Below are 24,552 nucleotides of genomic sequence, written 5' to 3' on the forward strand. Positions count from 1 at the left end.
GGACTGAATGGCCTTTAAGGTCCTTTCTAGTTCTAAATCTATGGCCCTGTTTCAATTTATACTACAGTTAAGTCAACATACATCCCATTTCTAATTTCAAAAACTGTTAGATTGTATATTTTTTCAATGAAGACAATTAACTATATGCATAATTAAACGTAATAATTTTTATCTTTTGGGCTTTCTAAAAAAGATTAAGGAGTGAACGTTATTAAAAGGAAGCCAGTCTCCTCATACACCCTCCAAAAAAAAGCCCACATTGGGAAGCCACAAAGAGAAGAAAAATGGCTACAAAAATAAGACTAAAAAAACCCCAAATTTTTGAAATTAACAAAACAGAGTCCTAATTAAAAAAAAAAAACTATAAAGCAATTGAAATCAGCTAAAATGCCAAAGATGGAAAAAGAAAACAACAGAAGATATCCCAAAAGACATCCTCAAATGGGCAAGTTACACATTTAAAAACTTAAGCAGGGGCAGCTAGGTGGTACAGTGGATAGAGCACTAGCCCTGGATTCAGGAGGACCTGAGTTCAAATCCAGCCTCAGACACTTGACACCTACTAGCTGTGTGACCCTGGGCAAATCACTTAACCCCAATTGCCTCACACACACACACACACACACACACACACACACACACACACACACAAAACTTAAGCAAGAATTAATATTAGTATGGAAAACACGGAAAGGCAATGTGACAAAGTAGAAAGCAAGACTCAGTCAGGAAGCCCTAAATTCAAGCCTATCTCTCAAATGTGATGGTGCATGATCCTGGACAAATCACTTAAACTTCCAGTCCTGGGCAACAATCCAATCCCCTAAATTGCAGAGAAGCAAGTAAGTACATAACCAAACAGGAGTGACTATTATGGTCTACTGAGGCAGACACAGACCTATAGTTAACACAGGTAATTCACTAGGCTATTTAATTTTTTTTTTAAATCTAAAACACTTACATTCTCTTATTCCAACATTCTATATCTACCAAGAAACCTTCTGATTACCAAATTAAGATTACTAGTACCTTGATGTTGGGAAGGTCACCAATCTTTAGCAGTTGACAATAGTATTCTAATTTTCATGATACTGGTATCTTCCATTGTGCCTAATAAATTAGCATTCTAATTTAGAAATCAGTCTCCTGAAAATTTGGTTAGTGTAAACCAATTCCAAGAACCTGATCATCATTGGGTAAACTGACAAAATCAAATTTCCAGACTTTACCTCAGGATCCAGCCTCAAACATATCTTATTTGTCTTTATTTTGCATTAGGGAGTCACATATTTAGGGTAGAGGTAAAAGATTCAAATTTTTAATTTTAGCCATTTTCCAGGAAGATGGTCCTATAAGCCATATTTCTTTAGAATAAGAAGTTCATCCAAAAATACAGCAACCATTCTTATTAAAAACACTAGAAGGGGCAGCTAGGTGGAGGGGCAGCTAGGTGGCACAGTGGATAGAGCACCGGCCCTGGAGTCAGGAGTACCTGAGTTCAAATCCGGCCTCAAACACTTAACACTTACTAGCTGTGTGACCCTAGGCAAGTCACTTAACCCCAATTGCCTCACTTAAAAAAAAAAAAACCCAACACTAGAGAACATAGTAATAAATGGAGCTTTCTTTAAAATGATAAATAGTATCTATCTAAAACCATCAGCAAGCATTACATGTAATCGGGATAAGCCTTCCCAATAAGATGAGGGGTGAAGCAAGGATGCCCATTATCACCACTATTATTCAATATTATACTATGAATGTTAACTATAGCAATAAGAGAAGAAAAAGAAATTAAAGGCATTAGAAGAGGCAATGAGGAAATGAAACTATTACTCTTTGCAGATGATATGATGATATACTTAGAGAATCAACAAAAAAACTAATAGAAATAATTAGCAACTTTAGCAAAGTTGCAGGGTATAAAATTAATCCACATAAATCATCAGCATTTCTATATACAACCAAGAAAGTCCAGCAGCAAGAAATAGAAAGAGAAATCCTATTTAAAATAACTAGACAATATAAAATACTTGGGAAATCTACAGGTCAAGATTAACTGAGGAACTATATGGACACAATTACAGAACATTTTTCGTAAAGTCAGATCTAAACAACTGGAAAGATATTAATTGCTCATGGATGGACTAAGGCAATATGATAAAGATGATGTTTTCACCTAAATCAATTTACTCAGTGCCATACCAAACTACCCCCAAAAAATTTATTTTATAAACTAAAATAATAATAATGGAATTCATCTGGAAGAACAAAAGGTTAAGAATAGCAAGGGAATTAATGACAAAAATATGTGAAGGAAGGTGGCCTAGTCATACCAGATCTCAAACTATATTATAAAGCAATAATCATCAAACCTATCTGGTACTAGCTAAGAAATAGAGTGGTGGGTCAGTGGAAAATAGATTAGGTATACAATACACAATAGTAAATAACCATAGTAATCTAGCGTTTGATAAACCCAAAGACCCAAGTTTCTGGGACAAGAACTCAGTATTTGATAAAAACTGCTGGGAAAACTGTAAAATGGTAAGGAAGAAACTAGGTATAGACCAATATCTTACACTGTATATGAAGATAAGGTCAAAATGTGTACATGATTTAGACAGAAGGGGTGATTCCATAAGCAAATTAGGAAAGCAAAGAATAGTTTACCTGCCAGATCTATGGAGAAGGGAAGAACTTAAGATCAAACAAGATACAGAGCATTAAAAGATATAAAATGGATAATTTTGAATATATTAAATTTAAACATTTTTGTACAAATAAAACCAATGCAACTAAGATTAGAAGGAAAGCAGAAAGCTAGGGAAAAAATCTTACAGCAAATGTCTCTGATAAAGGCCTCATTTCTCAAATATACAGAGAAATGAGTCAAATTTATAAGAATACAAGTCATTCCCCAACCGATAAATGGTCAAAGGATATGAACAGGCAGTTTTCAGACAAAGAAATCAAAATTAACTATAGTCATATGAAAAAATGCTCTATATCACCATTGTTTAAGGAAATGCAAATTAAAACAACTCAGAGGTACCACCTCACACCTATCAGATTAGCTAACATGACAGAAAAGGAAAATGTTGGATGTTGGAGGGAATGTGGGGAGATTGAGACACTAAGGCATTATTGGTGGAGTTGTGAACAGACCCAACCATTCTGGAGAACAATTTGGAACTATGCTCAAAGTGCTATAAAACTGTGCATACCCTTTGAACTAACAATACTATTACTAGGTTTATATCCCAAAAGTTATCCCAAAAAAGATCTGTATCCCAAAGAGATTTTTAAAAGGGGGTGGGGGAGACAACCTACTAGTACAAAAATACCCAGAGCAGCTCTTTTTGTGGTGACAAAGAATTGGAAATTGAGGGGATGCCAATCATTTAGGAATGACTGAACAAGTTGTAGTATATGAATGTAAGGTTTGTTTATTTATCTATTTATTTAATTTTGTGAGGCAGTTGGGGTTAAGTGACTTGCCCAGAGTCACACGGCTCTGTGTCTGAGTGTCAAGTGTCTGAGGTCAAATTTGAACTCAGGTCCTCCTGAATCCAAGGCCGGTGCTTCATCCACTGCGCCACCTAGCTGCCCCTGAATGTAAGGTTTTGAAAGCAAGGGTTAGATAGCCCTGATAATTCATCCTAGTGGATTTATTAATGATAACATCATTCTTCAAATAGTCTCTAAATTTAATTCAATAACTACCTTAAACTTTCCAGAAAGGTTATTATAATACTGATTTAAAAGTACTTTAAACACATACTTTTCCCATAAACTTACCTTGATTTTCTCTTTTATCCAAAGAAACAGCATCTAAATATATATATGATTTCAATTTTTCCTTTTCAACTACTTGGGTATCTAGTGTCATAGACTTCTTCAAGGCCAGAACTTCATATGTAATAAATAAAGAACCTCTTAAAAAGATAACAAAAAAAATCTAATGTAAACTTGGTATCTAAACATAAAAAACCCTATACTTTTTGAGATGGCATTTAAATCAATCTTTAACATTCAGTTTGTCATGCATCCAAGAACTAAGTGTATATCCACTGTTTAGAACGATCTACAATCATTCCAAGAATTACTTGAAAGCCTAACTAGAATAGGCTTAGAATTTAAATCACATCTTTTATTGCTTCAGTCTTTCTCCTAAATGTCTATGTCTACCTTAAAGCACAAAGACATATAAATTGGCTTCAGGGGATCAGAACTCAAAAGTGCAAAGGGACCTCAGTGGTCATTCTGTCTCAGCACTACCTAAGGAGGTTAGGTCGCCTGCCCCAGATGATATATGTAACATCAGAGGTAAGGTGTGAAGACAGGCTCAGACTCTAGGCACAGTGTTCTTTCCACTGGGCTATGCTGACATCCTCTTTTCTAGGATCAAAGCAAATCAGTGAAGAATCCATAAAAGAGCTTTATGTTCTGCTAGGGTCCCTGACTAGGCAACTAAAAATACTGAATAGGTGGCCTTATTTTTATTTTCTCCCAAGGAAAACAAGATGCTTAGCAAAGTGATTCCATTTATTTTTGCTACACCTCTAAATATAACAGCTTTCCATATAAAGACATTATGCTACAGAATATGTAGCGGTCCTGTCCTTTCCCTCAGAATAAGGCAAGGAAATAGCAAGTCAACTTTTTGCCTTATATTTCCATGCCACATTCCTAACTATAAGAAAAGAAAGCATTTTAGTCATATATAAAATTCTTGTCTCCATTACTTTCAGCTTGTAAGAAATATGTGGTTACATTAGTTAATAAAGTAAAATTTAAAATATTTAGCAAGTATGTGTATAACTAAAACTTTAATACGTTAAAGCTCATTATTTCTGTGAATTACTTGTATAGAAAATAATGATTTCAAATACTAGTACAAGCAAAATCAATGTGTAGTTGTTAATACCTACCCTAGAATAAGTGGTCCAGTAAATTTTATAATATTTCCTTTAAAAAGAAGAAAAAAAGATAATTAACACTTATAAAAACTTGACTGAACACAAACAAAAGTATGACTTTCTATGATTATGAGATCTAAATGGGTAAGGATTTCTGTCATCTTCCCCTAGGAGGATGAACTGACATCATTAGCACACAGCCTCCTAATCTTGAATCTACACAGTGTAATTTATAGCTCCACAGAGTGTGTGTGTGTATATGTATGTGTGTGTATATATGTATGTATGTGTTTGTATACATATATGTATACGCATATAAATATGTATATATTATGTGTGTCTACAGATTCTAATTTTACCCACACAGCAATTCTTCCTCTTCCCTTTACCACTGCTAAATACCCTTGGATTCACAGACTCAAATGAGAATTATAAAATCTCAGAATTAGAAGGAACTTTAGAGGACATCTATTCCAATCTCCTGCCCAACACAAGGAATCTCTTCAATAACATCCCCAACAAAAGGGGAAGAAGCATGGTTTAGCAAATATCCAAGCAGCTTTGGAATGATGCATAGGCTGGTAGAAGACAATTAGAGGTAGGTAGGGAAAACCTGGGACCCTCCTTCCTTCTCTCCAATCCCCTCATACCATAAAACCTTTTGGGTGTCAGAGTTGCATTGGGGAGAGCTGTTTTCTAGCACCCAAACTTGAATGCAAAAGAATTTTCCCCAGAGACAGAATATTAGAAATGAAGGTTAGGATATATAGTATTACTCAGATACATTAAAGTTAAATGAGCTTTTGTGAGAATTCTAATCACTTTGCACAGTATTATTATTTTTTCTTTTGAGGGGCAATGAGGATTAAGTGACTTGCCCAAGGTCACACAGCTAGTAAGTGTCAAGTGTCTGAGGCCAGATTTGAACTCAGGTCCTCCTGATTCCAGGTCCAGCACTTTATCCACTGTGCCACCCAGCTGAACCCACAGTATTATTTCTATGTGGAATTCTAAACCACTTGCTTACAAAGCAAACATTCAGAAGTTGGGAACTGGCTGTAACGGCATAACTACATTTTCATAACTGTACTCACGGATATCTTTCCAGGACAGATCACTTTTTGGAGGGGTTGTAGAGGTTCCTATCCTTCTGCAACAAATTATACAACAAGTTGCCAAGGACATTCTGTGCAAACAGAGTAAGCGATACAGGTTAGTTAATTTATACTTTGTTACCATTTCTCCTAACACTAGAACTCAATATTACCATGATAATAGACAAACTCTTTTTAGAATAGGGGAATCTGATTTTTTCTGGACTAGGGAAAAAACCAACACCAACTTAATAAAACAAGCTTGCTTTCCCTCAAACATTCCTCTGAGAAAAAAAAAAATCCCTTATTTAAATAAGCCAGACTTTGTAGAATAATAGCTTTATTATCCAGCACAGTCTTCATCAAATTGTGTTCACTTGTGATACATCAAACAAAGACATGAGGAAGAATCAAGTTTGCGGAGTAGCAAGAACAGTGACTACCAGCTCCCCCATAAAACTCCTCCAAAGAGATCTAGAAAATGCATCAGACCAAAATTTGATGAAGAAATCTAAGAAAAAATAGCAGTGAGTCATTTTTCCACCCAAAGTTGACAGCAAGGTCTGCAGACCCTAGGGGCTAGGTCTTACCAGAAACATGCTGCACAGAGCACCCTAACACAAGGGAGAAGCTATGCCTCAATGCAAGAATAGGTCACAGACCTCTATGGGTGCATCCAGACAGAAACAGGTGCTATTTGGCAGCTTTGATACCTACTGCTCAGTTCCAGAGTAGAATGTGCCCAGAGAGAGCATTCTGGGAGTAAGGTACAGCCACAGACCCTAAGTAGTAGGAAAAGAATTAGCAAGCTCTAAAAGAAGGAAGCAGCAGCAGTGTGGCTCCCAAAGAGGGGCAGAGCAGGGCCTTAGTTCTAGCTTCTAGCCTGTTGAATATTAAAATATAGCTTTTATATCTGCCTGTCTCCTACAAACAAATCAGAGAAATAATCTTTAATCTCTCCTACAAAAGTAATAAACAGATCAGAGAAATTATAATATCTTATATCTCCTACCAAAACCAGATCAGAGAACATGATATCTCCTACAAGACAAACCAGATCAGAGACAGACAGAAAAAGCATAATATCAATTTAATATTTTGTCCCAATTAGAAATATATAACACATGACCATATGTGGAAGCTCCCCTTCTTTCTAAGGATTTTAATAACTTCATTGGCATGGTACAGATCAACCCATTACAAATGTGGATCAGTTAAACAATACAAATCAGTTTAACAGCTCAACTTAAAGCAGATGGTACTGTTAGATTATGTGGAAACAGGAGGGGTATTATCAGAGACAAGGAGGTCTCTCTTTACTTCCTGGGGAAAGATAGTAAATGGGAATTTCAAAGGGGCATTGGAATTTGCTTATTCTCTTGGGGGAAAATAAATAGGGATTGTCTGGTTCCACTTTGAAGTTTTTGCCAAAAGGTATTTTCCTTCTATCAGTCCAGGGTCTCACAGAATCTACCTGGATAATGCAGCAGTTCCATCAAATCCCCTTGATTCAAATACTCAATAACCATATATTCATATTAACAAGCCCAACCTTCATGATTATGTTAGAGGAATAACCAGGTTAGGGATGGGGAGCCTACAGTTCTTTAACTCTGAACTGGTAGAGGTCCTCAAGCAGGCTGAGAGTGGCTAAGCCCAACAGTCCATCATTGCTCCAAGCCAAAGGGAATGGTAAGGAAAAACACAATTATATGGCACCTACTATATGCCAGATACTGTGCTAAGAACAAGGGGTTGCTATTATTATCTATTATTTCCATTATATAGATAAGGAAATTGAGGCAGATAGAGGTTAAGTGATTTGAATAGGGTCACACAGCAAATGTTAGAGGCCAAATTTGAACTCAGGTTTTCCTGATTCTAGGACCAGCACTCTATCCACTTCACCATCTGGCAACTAACCAAAATCCAGGTTAGAAACTTGTAGAGTTGGGGGGGGGGGGAGCAGTAAACAGACTTTACCGTGGATCTAACCACTCTGAGAGCACTGAACGTTTCAGGTCCCCAATCTGAGCTGTCCTGAGATCCTGGGATAACAAAATGCTCAATATCCCAAGAAAATATCCTGAGGACCAGCCCAGACCTTCCCTCCAGAAGTGTGTAGAGACTGATCCTACCGTTAAGTTCAATGTCAGGAAACAGGCTGGAAGAATGAGCAAAAAAAGAATCTCACCATAAAAAGTTATTATGGTGACAGGGATGCTCCAGATACAAACCCTAATAAAGAGAATTACTCCAAAAAAAAAAAAATCTATAAGATTCAAAGGTAAATACAACCTGGGTACAATTCAACTATAATTCCTGGAACAGATGAAGCAGGAGCTGTTGTTTTTTAAGCTTAAAATGATAAACGAAATAAGAGTGCTAGAGGAAAAAAACTGAAAAAAAAATTAGAGATATGGAAGAAAGAAATGAAAAGGAAATCAATAGCACAAGAGGTATAAAACCTTGCCCAAACAACAAACTCCATGAAAATTAGAATAAGCCAAACAGAAGCCATGAGAGAACAGGAAATATTAAAACAAAGGACAAAGACATTAGAAAATATAAAGTATCTCATAGTAAAAATGACACCTGGAAAACAGACTAAGAAGGAAAAAATTTAAGAACGTCATGACAAAAACCAGAGTTGAGATATTAATGTTTCAAGAAATCATAAAGCTACAGAGATATCTTAAAACCAGAGGGCAAATTGCAAATAGAATCCACAAGTTACTTCCTGAAAGGCCCCAAATGAAAACTCCCAGAAACATTATATTCAGAATTTCCAGGTCAAAGAAAAAAATGATGCAAACAATCAAAAAGCATTTCAGTACTAAGAACCACAGCCTGGATCGTATACCATTTAGAAACTACCAAGGATATGGACCATCTTTGTGTGTAGATGAGGTAGGGTGGAGGAGTATAGGTCAAGAAAGTTAGTAATTTGAGGAATTGAATGGTTACCTTGTTTGAAGGAGTCAGTAGGTATGCTGAAATCCCCTAGTATGAGGGCAGGAGTTGGGGAGGAAAAAATTATACAGAATTTACTGAGGAAGGAAGGGGAGTGACCTGAATAATAAGAATAAAACACTGACCTGCTTACTACTTGAGATGAATCATATATAACAAAGGGAAAAGTGAAATACCACTTTGGATAGATTTAAAAAAAATTTTTTTTTTTTTGGTAGGGCAATGGGGGTTAAGTGACTTGCCCAGGGTCACACAGCTAGTAAGTGTCAAGTGTCTGAGGCCACATTTGAACTCAGGTCCTCCTGAATCCAGGGCCGGTGCTTTATCCACTGTGCCACCTAGCTGCCCCCTAAATTATCTTTTAAACAGAGAAAATTAATCTCTTTCCTCTAGTTGTGGTAAAGCTTTCCTTAAGTCTTTTTTTCAACTTGATGTGGAATGGAATTGATCAGATTGATCATGAGGCATCCCAAAGAATTACAAGATTCAGTGACTCAGTTTCCCAAGTTCTATTGCAATACTGTGGGTGACCACAGGGTATCTCTGGGTTGTGATTATATAGAAGTAATTTTTAATGACTGATCTTTACACCAGGATAAAGTTTAAACTTGAGAAGAAGGAAAGAAAAACCAAACAACATGTGTGTGTTTCCTGGTAAACACTTCTGCTCACTGCAACTTCATGAGAGTAAAGGTTTGCTATTTAAGATAAAATATTTTGGGGACTGTATTTTATATTGTTTTGAGTTTTGAATTCAGGTATAGCAGTCTGGATCATCAAGGCAGTAATCAAGTACTGGAGAGAATGCCACAAATCGATGCCACAAGGTGGAAGTATCTGAGAAAAAGCCAAAAGGATGATCTGGGTCTCATCTGAGGTAGGCTCCTTCAGGCTCATTGTGTTCCTGCTGAACAGGGAATGTTTTCTCACCTGGCTATCCCTGAATCTGGCTAGTACTGCATGACTGACTAGTGGTCACTTGTAACTTTTACCTGAAATCAAACAGAGCTAAAGGATGTTTTATCCTAGCCGCTATAATCATGCCTCTGATTTTTCTTTTACAGCAGATTTCTATAAACAGAGCAAGTAGTCAATAGAAGATATGAGCACACTGCAAGTATGTAAGATCTTACTGTTTTCAGTCTAAATGTGTGGTCACTTGATATGCCAAACAACTAGGTATACTCAGGTTTGCCATCTGCCTACTTATGCTTATAAGGTATCTATAATAAGATTAAATTAATTGGGTATCTTTTTGGTTTAGAAGAAAGTGAAATTCCTCCCCATTGCAGATGAGAGAGAGGATGGTAACTAGGAAACATAGTTATGCATTTCAGGTTTTACCATAAATCTGCCCAGTCAGATCTCTGTTATGCACTGTCAAGGGCACCAAGCTATCAACTCCATAGCACAAGGGAATCACAGGGCAGACCTTGCTGTTAGATCAGTTGCCAGGTCCATTCACCTGTCTATTGTAACCCTGGTCTCCTTGCACCCTACTGTGCTCCAAGTATCTCCCCTTCCTATAACAAGGAGATTATAAATCTTTGGTGTTAACTACCACCTGCTTAAACCCATATGTTGCCTTGGGCTATTTGGATCCCAGGGTAAGAATCCTAGTGCCTCTTCTCATTCTAGAGTCAGAAGAGGAACCTGGCATATCTAAAGAATTAATTGTTATTTGACGTTTTTATGACCCCCATCTTTTGGCTAGAATTAAAAAAAAAACAACCCTCAGTGTGTGCACTGGCCTCTGGGGCTCCTCAAATGGCACGGTGCTCCACCCACTGGTTGTAGCCATTGCCATGGCACTGGCACCTCATGTCATCACCACTCGCAAACACCTACATGAGCCTGGCAAAATTAAAATGATTGGAAGCCTAGTGAGGGCAGTCATGTGACTGTCAGAGAGGCCAGCCAATTGACTGAGGTTTTTATGACCCCATCTTTTGGTTAGAATTTTAAAAAATAAACACTCAAATAACAATTAATTCTTTTTTTGTTTGTTTGTTTGTTTTGCAGGCAATGGGGGTTAAGTGACTTGCCCAGGGTCACACAGCTAGTAAGTGTCAAGTATCTGAGGCCAGATTTGAACTCAGGTACTCCTGAATCGAAGGCTGGTGCTTTAACCACTGCACCATCTAGCTATCCCTAACAATTAATTCTTTACAGATAATTTTACTTGGTGGGTCCAGAAAACGGCTACCCTCACTATTCCTTTTGTTGAGTATCTTGAACATGAGGCTGCGCTTACAAATTTAAAACTGGCAATAGAACAAATCTCTAATTCTACTGTACTAGGGTTACAAGAATTGGAAGAGTCTTTAAATTCATTGGCAAATGTGGTCCTGGACAACTGGATTGCACTGGATTATTTATTAGCTGCGCAAGGTGGGGTCTGCATGTTCCGGAACACCTCTTGCTGTGTGTACATCAACAACTCTCAAAAGGTTGAGCTCCCCATACAGAAGCTGCATGATATCTAATCAATTGATCCATACTATAAATAACTGTCTTCTCTTTCCCTATTCAAGAAATACCTTTCCATTTTTCTGGTACTCTCCCTGTGGTCAACAGTCTTTCAATAAAACTTGGGAAACTGAGTCACTAAGTCTTGTAATTCTTTTGAGATGATTCATGATCAATTTGATCACTTTAATTCCATCCCACATCAAACTTATAGTGCTTCAATACCAGAAAAAAATTCTCAAAAATAAAACACAAAATTAAAAGAGTAAGTAAATAAAAGGGTCTAATTTTCTAAAACATTAAATTACTAAAATGGCGGTAGTCCAAGACACACATTTGTTTAACAAACCACACACTCAACACCTAACACAATACATTCAAGGTACTATGCTACCAGTTACAAACTCAATAGTCCCAGCTCTATACACAGTAAGATTATTCACAAGATAATTTTTGTACCTTTCTTGTGGCATTTGTTAGACTCTAAGTACTGTAGGATTTGAAAGGTGGAAGTGATTTTTCCACCTGGGAGAATCAGGAAATACTTTATGAGGAAGACAGCAATGATTTGACTCAAAGTATAGGTATAATTTGAACAGATGAGGAGGGAGAGGAAAGTAAAGTCTTAAATATAATCAAAGGGAAGGTAATGGGTAGGCAAGAGGAATGGTCAAGGAAGGGAGAGACTAGGCAAGTCTGACTAATGCTCCAAATATAGAATAAGTAATAAAAGATAAAAATTTAAAAGGCAGCTGGATTTTAATAGTGGAGAATATTAAAGGACAGACTGAACTGGACTTTTATTCAGTATGTAATGGGTAGCCATTTACATTTTTTGACCAAATGATCAGAATATATGATTGCAACTATATTGAAAGGATTATTTCCCTGGTAGGAGTATGCAAGACAGATTGGAAAGGAAAGCACAGTGCCTGGCACATAGTAAGCACTTAATAAATTTTTGACTGATGGAAGGGAGAGCCTAGAGACACAAATCAATTAGGAGGCTACTACAAGAATTCAAGAAAAACAGGAAGAAAAGGAATGGAGAAGTGAACAATCAGTAATATTTGACAATGTACTGGACTGAGTAACAAATTCAAGGGAGGAATCAAAGATGTCTGAGCTTTGAAGCTGACTGGGAAGAAGGTAGAACCAATAATAAAAATAAAGAAATCAGAAGTTAGAGTGGTTTTGTGGGAGGACGCCCTTTCTGATTCTGATTCTGTGGAATCAGAAATACCACAATTAAACAGATAGAAAACATAAACCATAGGTCACCTACTTCTTCCTAATTGACTTTGGTAAAATTGCTTTCTTTGCTTGTGTTCCACAAATACTAGAAAATAATGAATATAACTTTATGAATCATTATAAACATATACTATATGTTTATGTATTCATTTTTAATGATTAGCTCTAAATTTCATGTCAAACAAAATTGACCCTAAAAGCTTCCCCTGTCATGGCTCCACTGCTGAATACAATTTTATAATAATCTAGAGTAAAAGAGAAAGCTATAGACACAGCCATCAGATTCCCTTTGACACCAGTCAAGTCCTGAAAGGCATGTATTATATTTACTGCACTACTGTTTTCATCTCCAACCCTCAGCACCACTTAGGACAGTACTCTACCCTTGGTTATAATCAATAAATGCTGCCCAATGACCCTAAAAACTACTGGTAAATAAAATTATACTTTATGGGAAATAGATGAAAGCTGTGCTCACTGGGCTTTTTAAAAATTGTCAATAACTTATTTAGGTCAACGAATGATTTTTTCAACTCTTAGAAGTTTTGGATCATTTCAATTTTTAATTATCCCTCTCAGCTTCCTTTTTGGATTTATCAGGCTCAGTCCAGAATCCTCTTTTCTCTCTATACCCCCTCATTTGAAGACCTATTCAGCTCCCCTGGGCTCAATTACCATCTCTATGCAGGTGATTCTTTCAAAGTTTAGTCTCCTCCAGAGCTCTAAACATACAAGGAAAACTGCCATTTCAAATTAGATGCCCATAGGCATCTCAAATTCAACATACCCCAAATAGAATTCATTCTTTCTCCCTAAACCTAACTCTCTTACAAACTGCCCTATTATTGTTGAGAGCACCACCAGCCTTCTAGTCCCCTAGGTTGAAGACTTCAGTGATATCTTCAACTCCTCACTTTTATTCATCATATCTCTCCAGTCAGCTCCCAAAACTTATTACTTCTATCTCCACATTACTCCTATGGAACTCTCCTTCTCTCCCCTCACCCCCACCCCCAAGTTCAAGGCTCCTCACCTAATTAGGTTCCCTACTTCAAGCCTTTCCCTATTTCAATCTCTCCTCCATGCAGCTACCAAAAGACAGGTATGACAATGTCACCCCACATTCCCTTAATCAATTAAATTCCAGTGGTTCCGTATAACCTCAAGGATCAAACATCACTCCTGTTTGGCAGTCATATCTCATCACAACCTTCTGCCCTTCATGCATTCTTTTTTTTTCTTTTGGTGAGGCAATTGGGGTTAAGTGACTTGCCCAGGGTCACACAGCTAGTAAGTGTCAAATGTGTGAGGCTGGATTTGAACTCAGGTCCTCCTGAATCCAGGGCCAGTGCTTTATCCACTGCTCCATGTAGCTGCCCCCCCTTCATGCATTCTTTTTCTTTTTTTAAAAATAATAAACATTTTATTTATAATTTGGGGTTCCAATTTTTATCTCTTTCCTTCCCCTCCCACCTCCCTTCCTAGAGGCAGCAAACAATCAGATATGGGTTATACATGTATGATTATGTAAAACATTACCATATTTGTCATTTTGTACAAGCAAACTTGATTAAAAGAAAACAAAATGAAAGGAAGTGAAAATAGCATGCTTCAATCTGTTCCATCAATATCAGTTCTTTCTTTGGAGGTGGATAGTATGTTTTATCACTAGTCCTTTGGGATTCCTTCATGCATTCTAATCCAGTTGTGCTGGCCTACTCACTGTTCTGCACACATGGTGTTCCATTTTTCATCTTCTCCTATTTCTGTATCTTTGCTTACAAGCAAAGGTGAGTTGTCCTCTATGCCTTATATATGAATTCCCTCCTCACCTGCATTTTTTTGAATCCTGTCAGCTCAAATATTACCTTAAACATGAAGCCTTTCCTGATCCTCCAAGCTGGTAGAAACTTCCTTCCTAAATAATCTTCTATTCACTTTGTATACATATATTATGTATATATTTAGATGTGGATATTCCTCCCCCATTAGAACATACATTCCTTGAGGGCTATGACAGTTTCAATTTTGTCTTTGCATCCCCCTCATTTAGCGCGGTGCCTGGCCCATAGTAGGTACTTAATGTTTAGTGAATCACTGACAAGTTAAGGTGACTTGCCCTGGATTACACAGTTTAGTGCATTTGTATTAGAGATAACTGGTGACCTTGCACAGAGAGACGGGAAAGAGGCAAGAGGGGAGGAGAGAAACAGAAAAAGGCGGGAGAAAAGATAGAGAAACAGAGAAGGAAGGATAGACACACGAGACAAAAAGAGAGAGTCGGAGGGGGAGAGAGACACGTAAAAAATAGAAAGAGACAGGATGGGGGAGAGAGACAAGGAAACAGAGAAGGAAGGAGAAACAGAGAGAGAAAGATAAAAGAGGAAGAGACGGACGAGATAGAAAAAGACAAGAGATATAGAGACAGAAGGGGGAAGGGAGACGGGTAGAGAAACAGACAAGAGACATAGGAGGGGGAAAAGAGGGAAAAGAGACAGATACCAAGATAGAGGAGGGAGAGCCAGACAAGCGATAGAAAGAGAGCTAGAGACAGTGAGAGGGAAGAGAGACAGATTGCAGTAAAGTGTGAAGGAGGAAATCAGATTACACGGGAATAAGAAGAGAGAGGGAGGCGAGAAAATGGTGCAACAACTGTAGCCAGCTTTCTTCTGGAAGCCTTGCTGTGAGAGGGAGTTCTAGGGATGCAGGACACAGGAAGGTACCCACCACCCACAGGGAAAGGAAGCAAAGGAAAGCAGGCAAAGGCGCACGCGCACTCCAACACACATACATTCATATACACACACTCACTCACGAGCCAGAGCACAGCTGAACACGCCACGCCCCCCAGCCTAAGCAGTCAGTCGTTTAAGGGCAAGGCAGGGCAGAGCAAGGCCAGGGCCAGCCTCGGAGAGGCAGTTGGATGGCCCGCGCAGCCTCTCAAACGGACGTGCTCCTGGGGCCCCACTCCATCCCGCCTCTACGTAACCGGCTCCGACCCTCCCCTGTCCCCCGGCTCCCCGCAGAGCCGCAGCCGACGCTCTCTAAGCCCTTCCCCCCTCCTTCCTATCTCCCTACCTGGCGGCGGCTCGCGGATCGTTCCCGCCCCCAGCCGAACTAGACCCGGAGGTGGGGGCGGGAGGGGAGGGAGAAAAGGAGGGGGAAAGGCCCACCCCCGATCTACGCTAGGGGTCTCGACGCCCTCCGCCACTGGCGTGGATACGTGACCCCGCCCTCCGCCCCCATGGCCCCGCCCTCTTCCGGGTAACCGACCCGACCCGACGCTGGGGCCCACGGCGCAGGCGCAGTCCGCTAGCAGTTCGGCGGAGCAGTAGCTGGGGCCTTCCTGTTCAGAGGTGCGTTGCTAGGGTTAGGGTTGATGGAGTAGAGTTGATAGGCGGTGCTGCAGCCTGACCCGAAGGTGAAAGGAGTAGGCCCTCAAAGGGCCGAGGGATAACTAGGACAAGCAGGAGCTGTCCCTTCCTCAGGGGCTGCAAAGCGAAGGGACGGCCTGGTTTCCCCGTTGGATCTTGGGTCCTCAGCGGGTTGGGTGTCCAGAGCAGGGCCCGGGAGTATAATTAATATTCAGTAATAATAACTATCGTTTATATAGTGCTTTAAGATTTGCCAAGTGCTTTACGTGTTACCACTTTTCATTTCATGTGTCTCACTTAAAGCAGCTTCCTCGTGCTTGAATGAACCCTCTCTCCTCCCCACTTTTTACCCCCCTACCCATGTGTGGTTTCCTAAGTGACTGATTGCATCTCGACCTGGGTTTTGTATTTACTGGTTCCTGGCTCAGAACCTAAAACATATCCATGTCCGCATCCCTGGATTTGTGTAGGTGTCCAAGTGCCAACAGATAACTTGGGTTGGATGTGGCCTTGGATTGTTTAAAAAAAAAAAGTACCCTATTAGCACGAATAGTTAATTTTTTGCTATTCAAAATGTCCCAGCTTTTACTAGAATGAGTATTTAGAATTCTTCTTGTATTCCAGACGTTTAGTGTGTGCAATTGCATGAACAGTTATATTTGACAGGTTAAGTTTTATGGGAAAGTTAATGGTGACTACTTAGCTATATTTTCTTTGTAAACATGTTTTGTCATGTTTAAATCTGAAGGCTTTTTGTGGATTTAAAGCATTAATTAAGCATTTTTGTGGATTTTAAGCATTAATACCATCACTTACATTATCCTTATATATCTTGTGTAGTTTCTGATATCAAGATCCTTTTGGTGAAATGTTGAAATTGATTATTGAAATTGATTTTTTTTTTTATTTTAGTTCACTCCATCCCTTTTGTGGCCATCATTGACAGCATTTGACCCTTCTACCTTAGAGAAAATGGTGAATGTCTTGAAAGGCGTGCTTATAGAATGGTTAGTAGTTTGGGTACTTTTCACTTCTGAGTGTTAATTTTCTCTCTTGCTTTAGTGGTATTCCTACCTGCCCCACTAGGCTAGTTTTCTTCATTTATAAAATTAGATGGTCTGACTCTGATATCTAAGACCACTTCCTGCTCTTTGAGATTTTATGATTCTAGTTCCCACTTCTTCAGCAAAGCTTTTCCTGACTATTCCAGACCTTCCTGGTCTTCCATTTCCTTTGAACCACCACTGGACTTAGATGCTCTACCTCATTAGAATCATACATTTTTAGAGGAAGTAGGACTCTCCTCCTCAGCTAAAATATTGACTCTGAGGAACTGTGCTTTATAGTTCTCTCTACTTAAAAGCCACTACCACTTGCAAGGCACCATGGGTACACTGGTATACATTAAGTCTCTACCCTCAAAGAGGTCTTATTATAAGTCAAAACAAAATAGAAAGTAGCTTCATGATAATGCTAGTTCACATAGAGAAATGAAAGATGTTTTAAAAATACAATTGTATGTCTGTTTTTTAACTTAGGCTAATTATACCTCTTTTTAGAGTATTTTGCAAGTTTATGTTGATGCTTGGGTAATTGACCTGATTGTAAATTCAGTAAGTTATATCATACATTAGATATAGGGGTGTTGAATCAAGGGAATCCTTTAATAAACTTGATGCTTTTACAGGACGGTGAGAGTCCTGGATTTGGATTGTATCCTCTGAAGAAAAGATTCCTGTATATCCTTTAGGTCTCTTTTTAAAGATTAGTGATTGTTTCATGAGTTGAGGAAGAGAACAGGCTTTGTCTGTTAAACAGCACTGGGGAATAATTGTTTGGCACTGGATTGTTTCCGGTGGTATCACCACCCTAGAAATACCACCACTATTCAATCTCTTGACTATAAATTGGAGTAGTGTCAATTGTGTCTGACTCTTTTGTGACCCCATTTGGGATTTTCTTGGCAAAGATACTGGAGTGATTGCCATTTCCTCTCCAGCTCATTTTACACAATGAGGAAACTGGGTTTAGTGACTTGTTCAAGGGTCACACAGCTAGTAAGTATCTGAAGCTGAATTTGAACTAAGGAAGATGAGTCTTCCTGACTTCAGGGCAGGCACTCTGTCCACTGGGCTACCTAGCTACCCATCGATGGAAGTTGATGTTTTAAATGCTAATGAATATGTTAGCCTGCCTTCAGGAAGATGTAGATTAAAGCCCCAAACAAAAACTCATCATACTCTTAAATTCATCAAGTGAACTTAAAGAGTTTTAAGGGGTTTTTTTTGTTTTTTTGTTTTTTTGCGGGGCAATGGGGGTTAAGTGACTTGCCCAGGGTCACACAGCTAGTAAGTGTCTGAGGCCAGATTTGAACTCAGGTACTCCTGAATCCAGGGCCGGTGCTTTATCCATTACACCACCTAGCCACCCCCAAGAGTTTTAAGTTTTATAACAACCCTGTAAAACAAGTATTTCAGCTACTATCCCCATTTTACAGAAGAGGAAACTGACTTGCCCAAGATCACACAGCCAGTATTAGAGGTAGGATTTGAACCTACATATTCTTGATTACAAATGTAGCGGCCTTGGGGCAGCTAGGTGGCACAGTGGATAGAGCACCGGCCCTGGAGTCAGGAGTACCTGAGTTCAAATCCGGCCTCAGACACTTAACACTTAATAGCTGTGTGACCCTGGGCAAGTCACTTAACCCCAATTGCCTCACTAAAAAAAACAAAACAAATGTAGCAGTCTTTCAATTGCACCATCCTTGAATGGAAGCTTTAAAAAAAGGCAAGTTGTACTCACAGCATACTGATGCAGATATCTTGATTATGTAAAATAGGTAGAAAAACTTTGCTCAACTTATTTCCCAGAAGCAAACAACACTATTCAATTCAAAGTGGGTAACTTTTTGAAAGGAAAATTAGAAAATACTTGACAGTTAAAGGATCTCATTATTCTCTTAAAGGATAAGAGATTAGCAACATATTGGGAAAATTATTAAATGATCTATGCGCCTAGATATACCACTTTCTATTTTTAACTTCTTGCATGTTATTTGGGCTAGATGATCATCTAGGCCAGGGCTTCTTAAACTTTTTCCACTCAGGACCCCTTTTCATCCAAAAAATGTTTACATGACCCTGGGTATATAGGCATACATAACCTTTTACTATTGCCAGATTTTTTGCTGTTCCCACATTCAGTTATGCTATCCCATATGGGGTGTCGACCCATAGTTTAAGAAGCTAGGAGCTAGGCTACACTTTACGCATACACATCCTCACCAACACCCACCACAATCTCGTTTCCATCAATCGACAAACACTGTATTCCGCCATCTGAAACTGCTCTCCCCAGTAAGTTCCTGGTTGATAAATCCAATAGTTGCTTCTCAGTCCTTATCCTTGACTTTTCTACAGCATTTGACACTGTGCATCACCCTCCCTTCTTGATATTATCTCTTTTGACTCCTTTGATACTATTTTATCCTGGTTTTTCTCCTACTTTTTTGGCTTTTCCCTTTGTCTCTTTACCTGAGTATTCTTCCAATCTGGCTATTGTAAATTTCCCCTAATATTATGTCCTTTCTCCACTTCTAACCCTGTATTCTATCCCTATTGGTGTTTTTTCTATGGCTTCATTTATTACCTCAGATGACTTTCAGTTGTTTCCAGCTCCAACCTTGCATTTCAGACTGCTCACTAGATATGTCCACTAGTGTACTGTGCTCAACAGAATGCCCTAAGCTCAACAAATTTTCGTCCCTCCAAACCTACTTCTCTTACTTTCCCATTTCTGTTGATCATCCCATTAGTCATCTAAGGCCTCAACCTCTGAATCACCGTTGTTTCCATTCTCTCATCCTCCATTATCTAGTCAGTTGCCAGTTCCTATTAATTCTATTTGTACGTCTCACATCCATCCCTTTTTCTTTGCTATCCGGCCTAGTTCAGACCCCTGTTTTCACCTGGAATATTGTAGCTCCTCCTAACTGGTCTCATTGTCTCCAGTTTCTCCCCTCCAATCCATCCTGTATACTACTAGAGAAGCAGTCTTCCTAATGCATAGATCAGATCTTGGCATTCCTCTACTCAAAAAATCTTCACTGGGTACATGTTACCTGTAGAATAAAATGCAAAAACCTTTACCTGGCATTCCAGGTTCTCCAAAACTAGATTTCAGCCTAGCTTTCTAATCTTTTTTTCCATGCTATACCTCTTCACAAATTTTATATTCTGCCCGTAATAGAGTCCTTACTCCTTAAGCTTTGCCTTCTTCTTTCCAGCTTCTGATGGATACTTACTTCTAGAACCTGGAATGAACTTTTCACTTTAGCTCCACAGATCAGAGGACAACTAAGTTCCAAAGCCCTAAGCATAGACTTTTCTTTTAACTATCCTTCGTTGAGAATTTCATTTGGATTCTTCTATTTCCTGCTCTCTCTCCTTTGCCTATAGTGTGCCCCTTGTTTTGTCCTTTATATCCCTTCTGTAAAGACAAAGGCAAGAAGAGTTTTTGACTCAGACTTTTCACTAATTGGGTCAGTGATGGAATAATACTAGATAAGCTTGAAACATGTCCTCACTAATATTCCTCCCTACAAAATCATCTAGCAACTATCCTGTTAAACCTGTTTCCTTGACCTATGCATTTTTTCTACTTTGTGTATTAGAAATACAAGTCTCTGTCAATATTCAAGTCCCATTTTGTTGAGTTTGCTTTGTAAATGATACAGTTTAACTCACGTAGTTTTGTTTTTTATGAATTGTGTTTTGTGTTCAGTACCAGCACCTTTTGTTCAGACTTTGTCAGTTGTTTTCAGCAATGGATTTTCATTCTAGATTTCTCTTGCCAGAACTAACCAATTTCTAAAACCGAAAAAGTAAAATCTTCTCAACAGCATATTGTTTCAAATAAAAATTATAAGTAGTCATATATTAATATACATATATGTTTTAGGCCACCATTTATCCCTTTGTGTTATTATTATAATTAAAAGTATTATTTGTTTTAAATGAAATGTTTAGTAAATAGTACTATCTAGTTAAATAGTAAAATAGACTATCTAGTGAGGCTCCCCTCTACTGAGACATTGTAAAAGGAATACCTACGAGGGGTTGAACTCTAAGGTTGCCCTTCCAATACTCAGTTTCTGTGTGTCTTCCAAATAAAATTAGAGCTAGAAAAAGACATATTAGCCCTAGCAATGGAATAAGAAGGTGGTAGTTCAAATTTACCACTCTATTCTTAACCTGTGTGACTTTGGATCAATTACTAAACTTCTCTGGGCTTTGTCTCCTCCTTAATAAAATACAGAGGTTGGACTTGATTATATCAGAGGTCCCTTTTAGCTAAAAATTTCTAATCTTAAATGTGTTTGTTTCAGAATGTGTCCTTCCAAGTAGATCATCAAAGTCATACAGTAGAAGTAGAATATGAGTTCTTGAAGGAGAGAAATTATTTTTTGTCTTCATATCCTCAACATCTAGCATAGAGGGGCAACTAGGTGGTGCAGTGGATAGAGCACCAGCCCTGGAGTCAGGAGGACCTGAGTTCAAATCCAGGCTCAGACACTTAACACTTACTAGCTGTGTGACCCTAGGCAAGTCACTTAACCCCAATTGCCTCACCAAAAAAACATCTAGCACAGAATCTGACACTCAGGCACCTAAGTGCTGGATAAATGCTTGTTGAATGAATTATTCATATTGACAAATTTGGGGTTTAGACACTGGCTGGGCTAGAATTTTATCTCTATATTTTAAAAACAAATTGAGGCAGCCAGGTGGCGCAGTGGATAAAGCACCAGCCCTGGATTCAGGAGGACCTGAGTTCAAATGTGGCCTCAGACACTTGACACTTACTAGCTGTGTGACTCTGGGCAAGTCACTTAACCCCCATTGCCCTGCAAAAAAAAACAAAAAAAACAATTTAGTAACTTTTGGGGGCAGCTAGGTGGCGTAGTGGATAAAGCACCAGCTCTGGGTTCAGGAAAAACTGAGTTCAAATCCAGCCTCAGACACTTGACACTTACTAGCTGTGTGACTCTGGGCAAGTAACTTAACCCTCATTGCCCCACAAAAAACAAACAAACAACAACAACAACAACAAAAACAAATTGAGGACTTTCCTGAGTAAATTGTGTTAAGGGAGAATGCATTAAATATTTGAGGGACTTGAAAAAAATCATAGCTTTCTTAAAGGTTATATATACTTAGATACTAGTTTATATTAATTGCTATTTTAATGGATCTGTTCATCTCTTTAAAAGTAAGTTTTCTTAAGAACCTTTTCTAGAGAAAACCTCTAGTAATCTAGTTATTCTTGAAAGTAGAAGTTGTATCTCTTTAATTTGCATATGAGTGAAAAGGATTTCTCTTTTCCTCCATTCCATCTATGGGAACATTTTTAATCTTTGATGATAGTAACTTATGCACAAGTTTCTAGATTTCCTTCAAGGATTAGTAGTGAAGATTAAAAGTTTTGAAGCTCTTTCCTCAGTCTGAAGTTTGGGGAGTTTTTTGACTGTTTTCTCTCACACCCTAGCTAATGTGGGAATGTTTTCCATGACTACTTATGTATAACTTATTTTGAAATGCTTGAGTTCTAGTGGGTGGGGGGTGGGAATGGAGGAGGAAGAAGTTGAAACACAATTTTTTAAAAAAATCAATGTTAAAATTTGTTTTTACATATATTTTGGAAAATAAAATTCTATTCAATAATAAAAGTTTCGAAGCTCTTAGGGTCCAGAATTAAATGTTCCTCAGTCAGTTTTTAAAATGTGCTGTTTAAGTTATGGATTAGCGATTTTTAAAAATTGTTTTAAATTTGTAACATTTTAAGGGGAGAATAGAAGTAAATGTTATCATTGCTTGCCCTAAAATCTATTCTGTATAAATTGGCCAGGTTATCTTTAGGCAATGTGTTTTTCTTCACAGTGACCCTGCTATGAAGCAGTTTCTGCTGTACTTGGATGAGTCAAATGCCCTAGGGAAGAAATTCATCATACAAGATATAGATGACACCCATGTCTTTGTACTGGCAGAGCTGGTTAACTTCCTCCAGGAGCGAGTTGGAGAGTTAATGGACCAGAACTCTTTTCCTATTACACAGAAATGAAAGAAATGGGACTTAATCTATCTCAGAAACTCTGAAATTGTAAACAACAAACAAAAAACCAAGATTTTTTCCATCTAGCATTTTATGAGACTGATTACATAATTAGGCATTTATGTAGCAATGGTTATTGCATAAATGCATGTCCTCAGACTAAATGTTCCTAAATTGTTTGGTTCTGTTCAATCCATAAACAACATGAATAAAAAACTTTACTAGATTTCCCTTTGATTTGAATTTTGTTTGCGTACTACAATAGAAATTTAAGTGTATTACTGTTTTTATAGAATTTTAAAAATAAAGAGTGGAGGCTAATATAATATGCTTCTGAATTATTCTTCTGACCTAAATGTTTATTTTTTCCAACTTTTGTTATAAAACATTTCATTAATAATTATGGTAGTGAGGGGCAGCTAGGTGGCACAGTGAATAGAGCACTGGCCCTGGATTCAGGAGTACCTGAGTTCAAATCTGGCCTTAGACACTTAACACTTACTAGCTGTGTGACCCTGGGCAAGTCACTTAACCCCAATTGCCTCACTAAAAAAAAAAAAAAATTATGGTAGTGAGGTGGGAGACTTCAGAAATGTTGTCTTCTGATTTCTGTAACTATTTTAAAAAAAATTTTATAACCTATGTGAGAACTACCAACTGAAAAGGATTGGTAGGAGACCATGGAGAAGAGAGATCCATGTAGAATTTACTTCTCCATCACTGCTTAACAAGCCCTATGGTAGCTAGGATCAATCAGATAAGGAAGATTTATGCTGCTTTGTGACAACTGCCAGGCAAGCATCCTCCTGTTGGTCTAAACCATTAAGGTTAAACAAACTTGTGCAAATAGGTTTTTAAAACTTGCCATATCAGTTACCTGTGCAATAGTCTTTATATGACTTATGAGAATTAAAATAGGTTAAAGCAGAGGGTGGAAACCATATTGAAAGAGAAGTACTAATAAAGTAAAAAAAAAATGAGGTATATGACTTTTAAAAAATAACTGCCTGAACAAAGGAGCTTTGAAGTTCAAGGTTACAAATACAGACCTCTCTGCAGGAGCAGAAACATGGAAACAGAAATATTTGATTTGGGTTCTGTCCTTTGTGTAAAGATTGGTGTCCTAAGAACCTAAGTTCATGTAGCAGAAATAATGGCTTTGATAAAGCTTGTATGAGACTACTGCATGTTCCAAACATACCCAGCTCCATGCAGTATATCTCTCCTAAGCAAAAGCATAATAGGCTTTATGAAAGAGGAAGTGCCAGTTGCATTTCTTTCTGAACTCATTATGTAGCCTCAAAAATTATGAAGTTAGGAATGTTCCTGGTTCCCTAGGAATAAATCACCAAA

The 24,552-nt window shown here is 38.2% G+C and overlaps 2 protein-coding genes across 5 annotated transcripts in view; one reads left to right on the forward strand and one right to left on the reverse strand.

The window, feature by feature from the left end:
- The window catches only part of SERAC1 (serine active site containing 1), a 79,231-nt gene extending 63,303 nt beyond the window's left edge, over positions 1-15,928 (reverse strand). For 2 of the 4 annotated variants that reach the window (XM_043962833.1, XM_043962830.1), the window contains exons 1-4: positions 15,791-15,928; positions 6,017-6,108; positions 4,935-4,971; positions 3,802-3,938 (exon numbers count right to left, since the gene is read on the reverse strand). In XM_043962833.1, coding sequence (XP_043818768.1) covers positions 3,802-3,938; positions 4,935-4,971; positions 6,017-6,107 — 265 coding nt within the window. In that variant the 5' untranslated portion in view covers position 6,108; positions 15,791-15,928. Of the gene's footprint in view, positions 1-3,801; positions 3,939-4,934; positions 4,972-6,016; positions 6,109-15,523; positions 15,689-15,790 lie in introns of those variants that run through there. The other 2 variants (XM_043962832.1, XM_043962831.1) reach the window with 2 other exon arrangements.
- GTF2H5 (general transcription factor IIH subunit 5) lies at positions 15,925-23,434 on the forward strand. The gene is made up of 3 exons (XM_043962834.1): positions 15,925-16,068; positions 16,999-17,093; positions 23,028-23,434. The coding sequence occupies exons 2-3, from the start codon at positions 17,059-17,061 to the stop codon at positions 23,206-23,208; spliced, it is 216 nt and encodes a 71-aa protein (XP_043818769.1). The 5' UTR covers positions 15,925-16,068; positions 16,999-17,058; the 3' UTR covers positions 23,209-23,434.
- The last annotated feature ends 1,118 nt before the right edge of the window (positions 23,435-24,552 follow it).

Source organism: Dromiciops gliroides, chromosome 4, assembly GCF_019393635.1.
Source record: "Dromiciops gliroides isolate mDroGli1 chromosome 4, mDroGli1.pri, whole genome shotgun sequence".
Taxonomy (NCBI): Eukaryota; Metazoa; Chordata; class Mammalia; order Microbiotheria; family Microbiotheriidae; genus Dromiciops; species Dromiciops gliroides.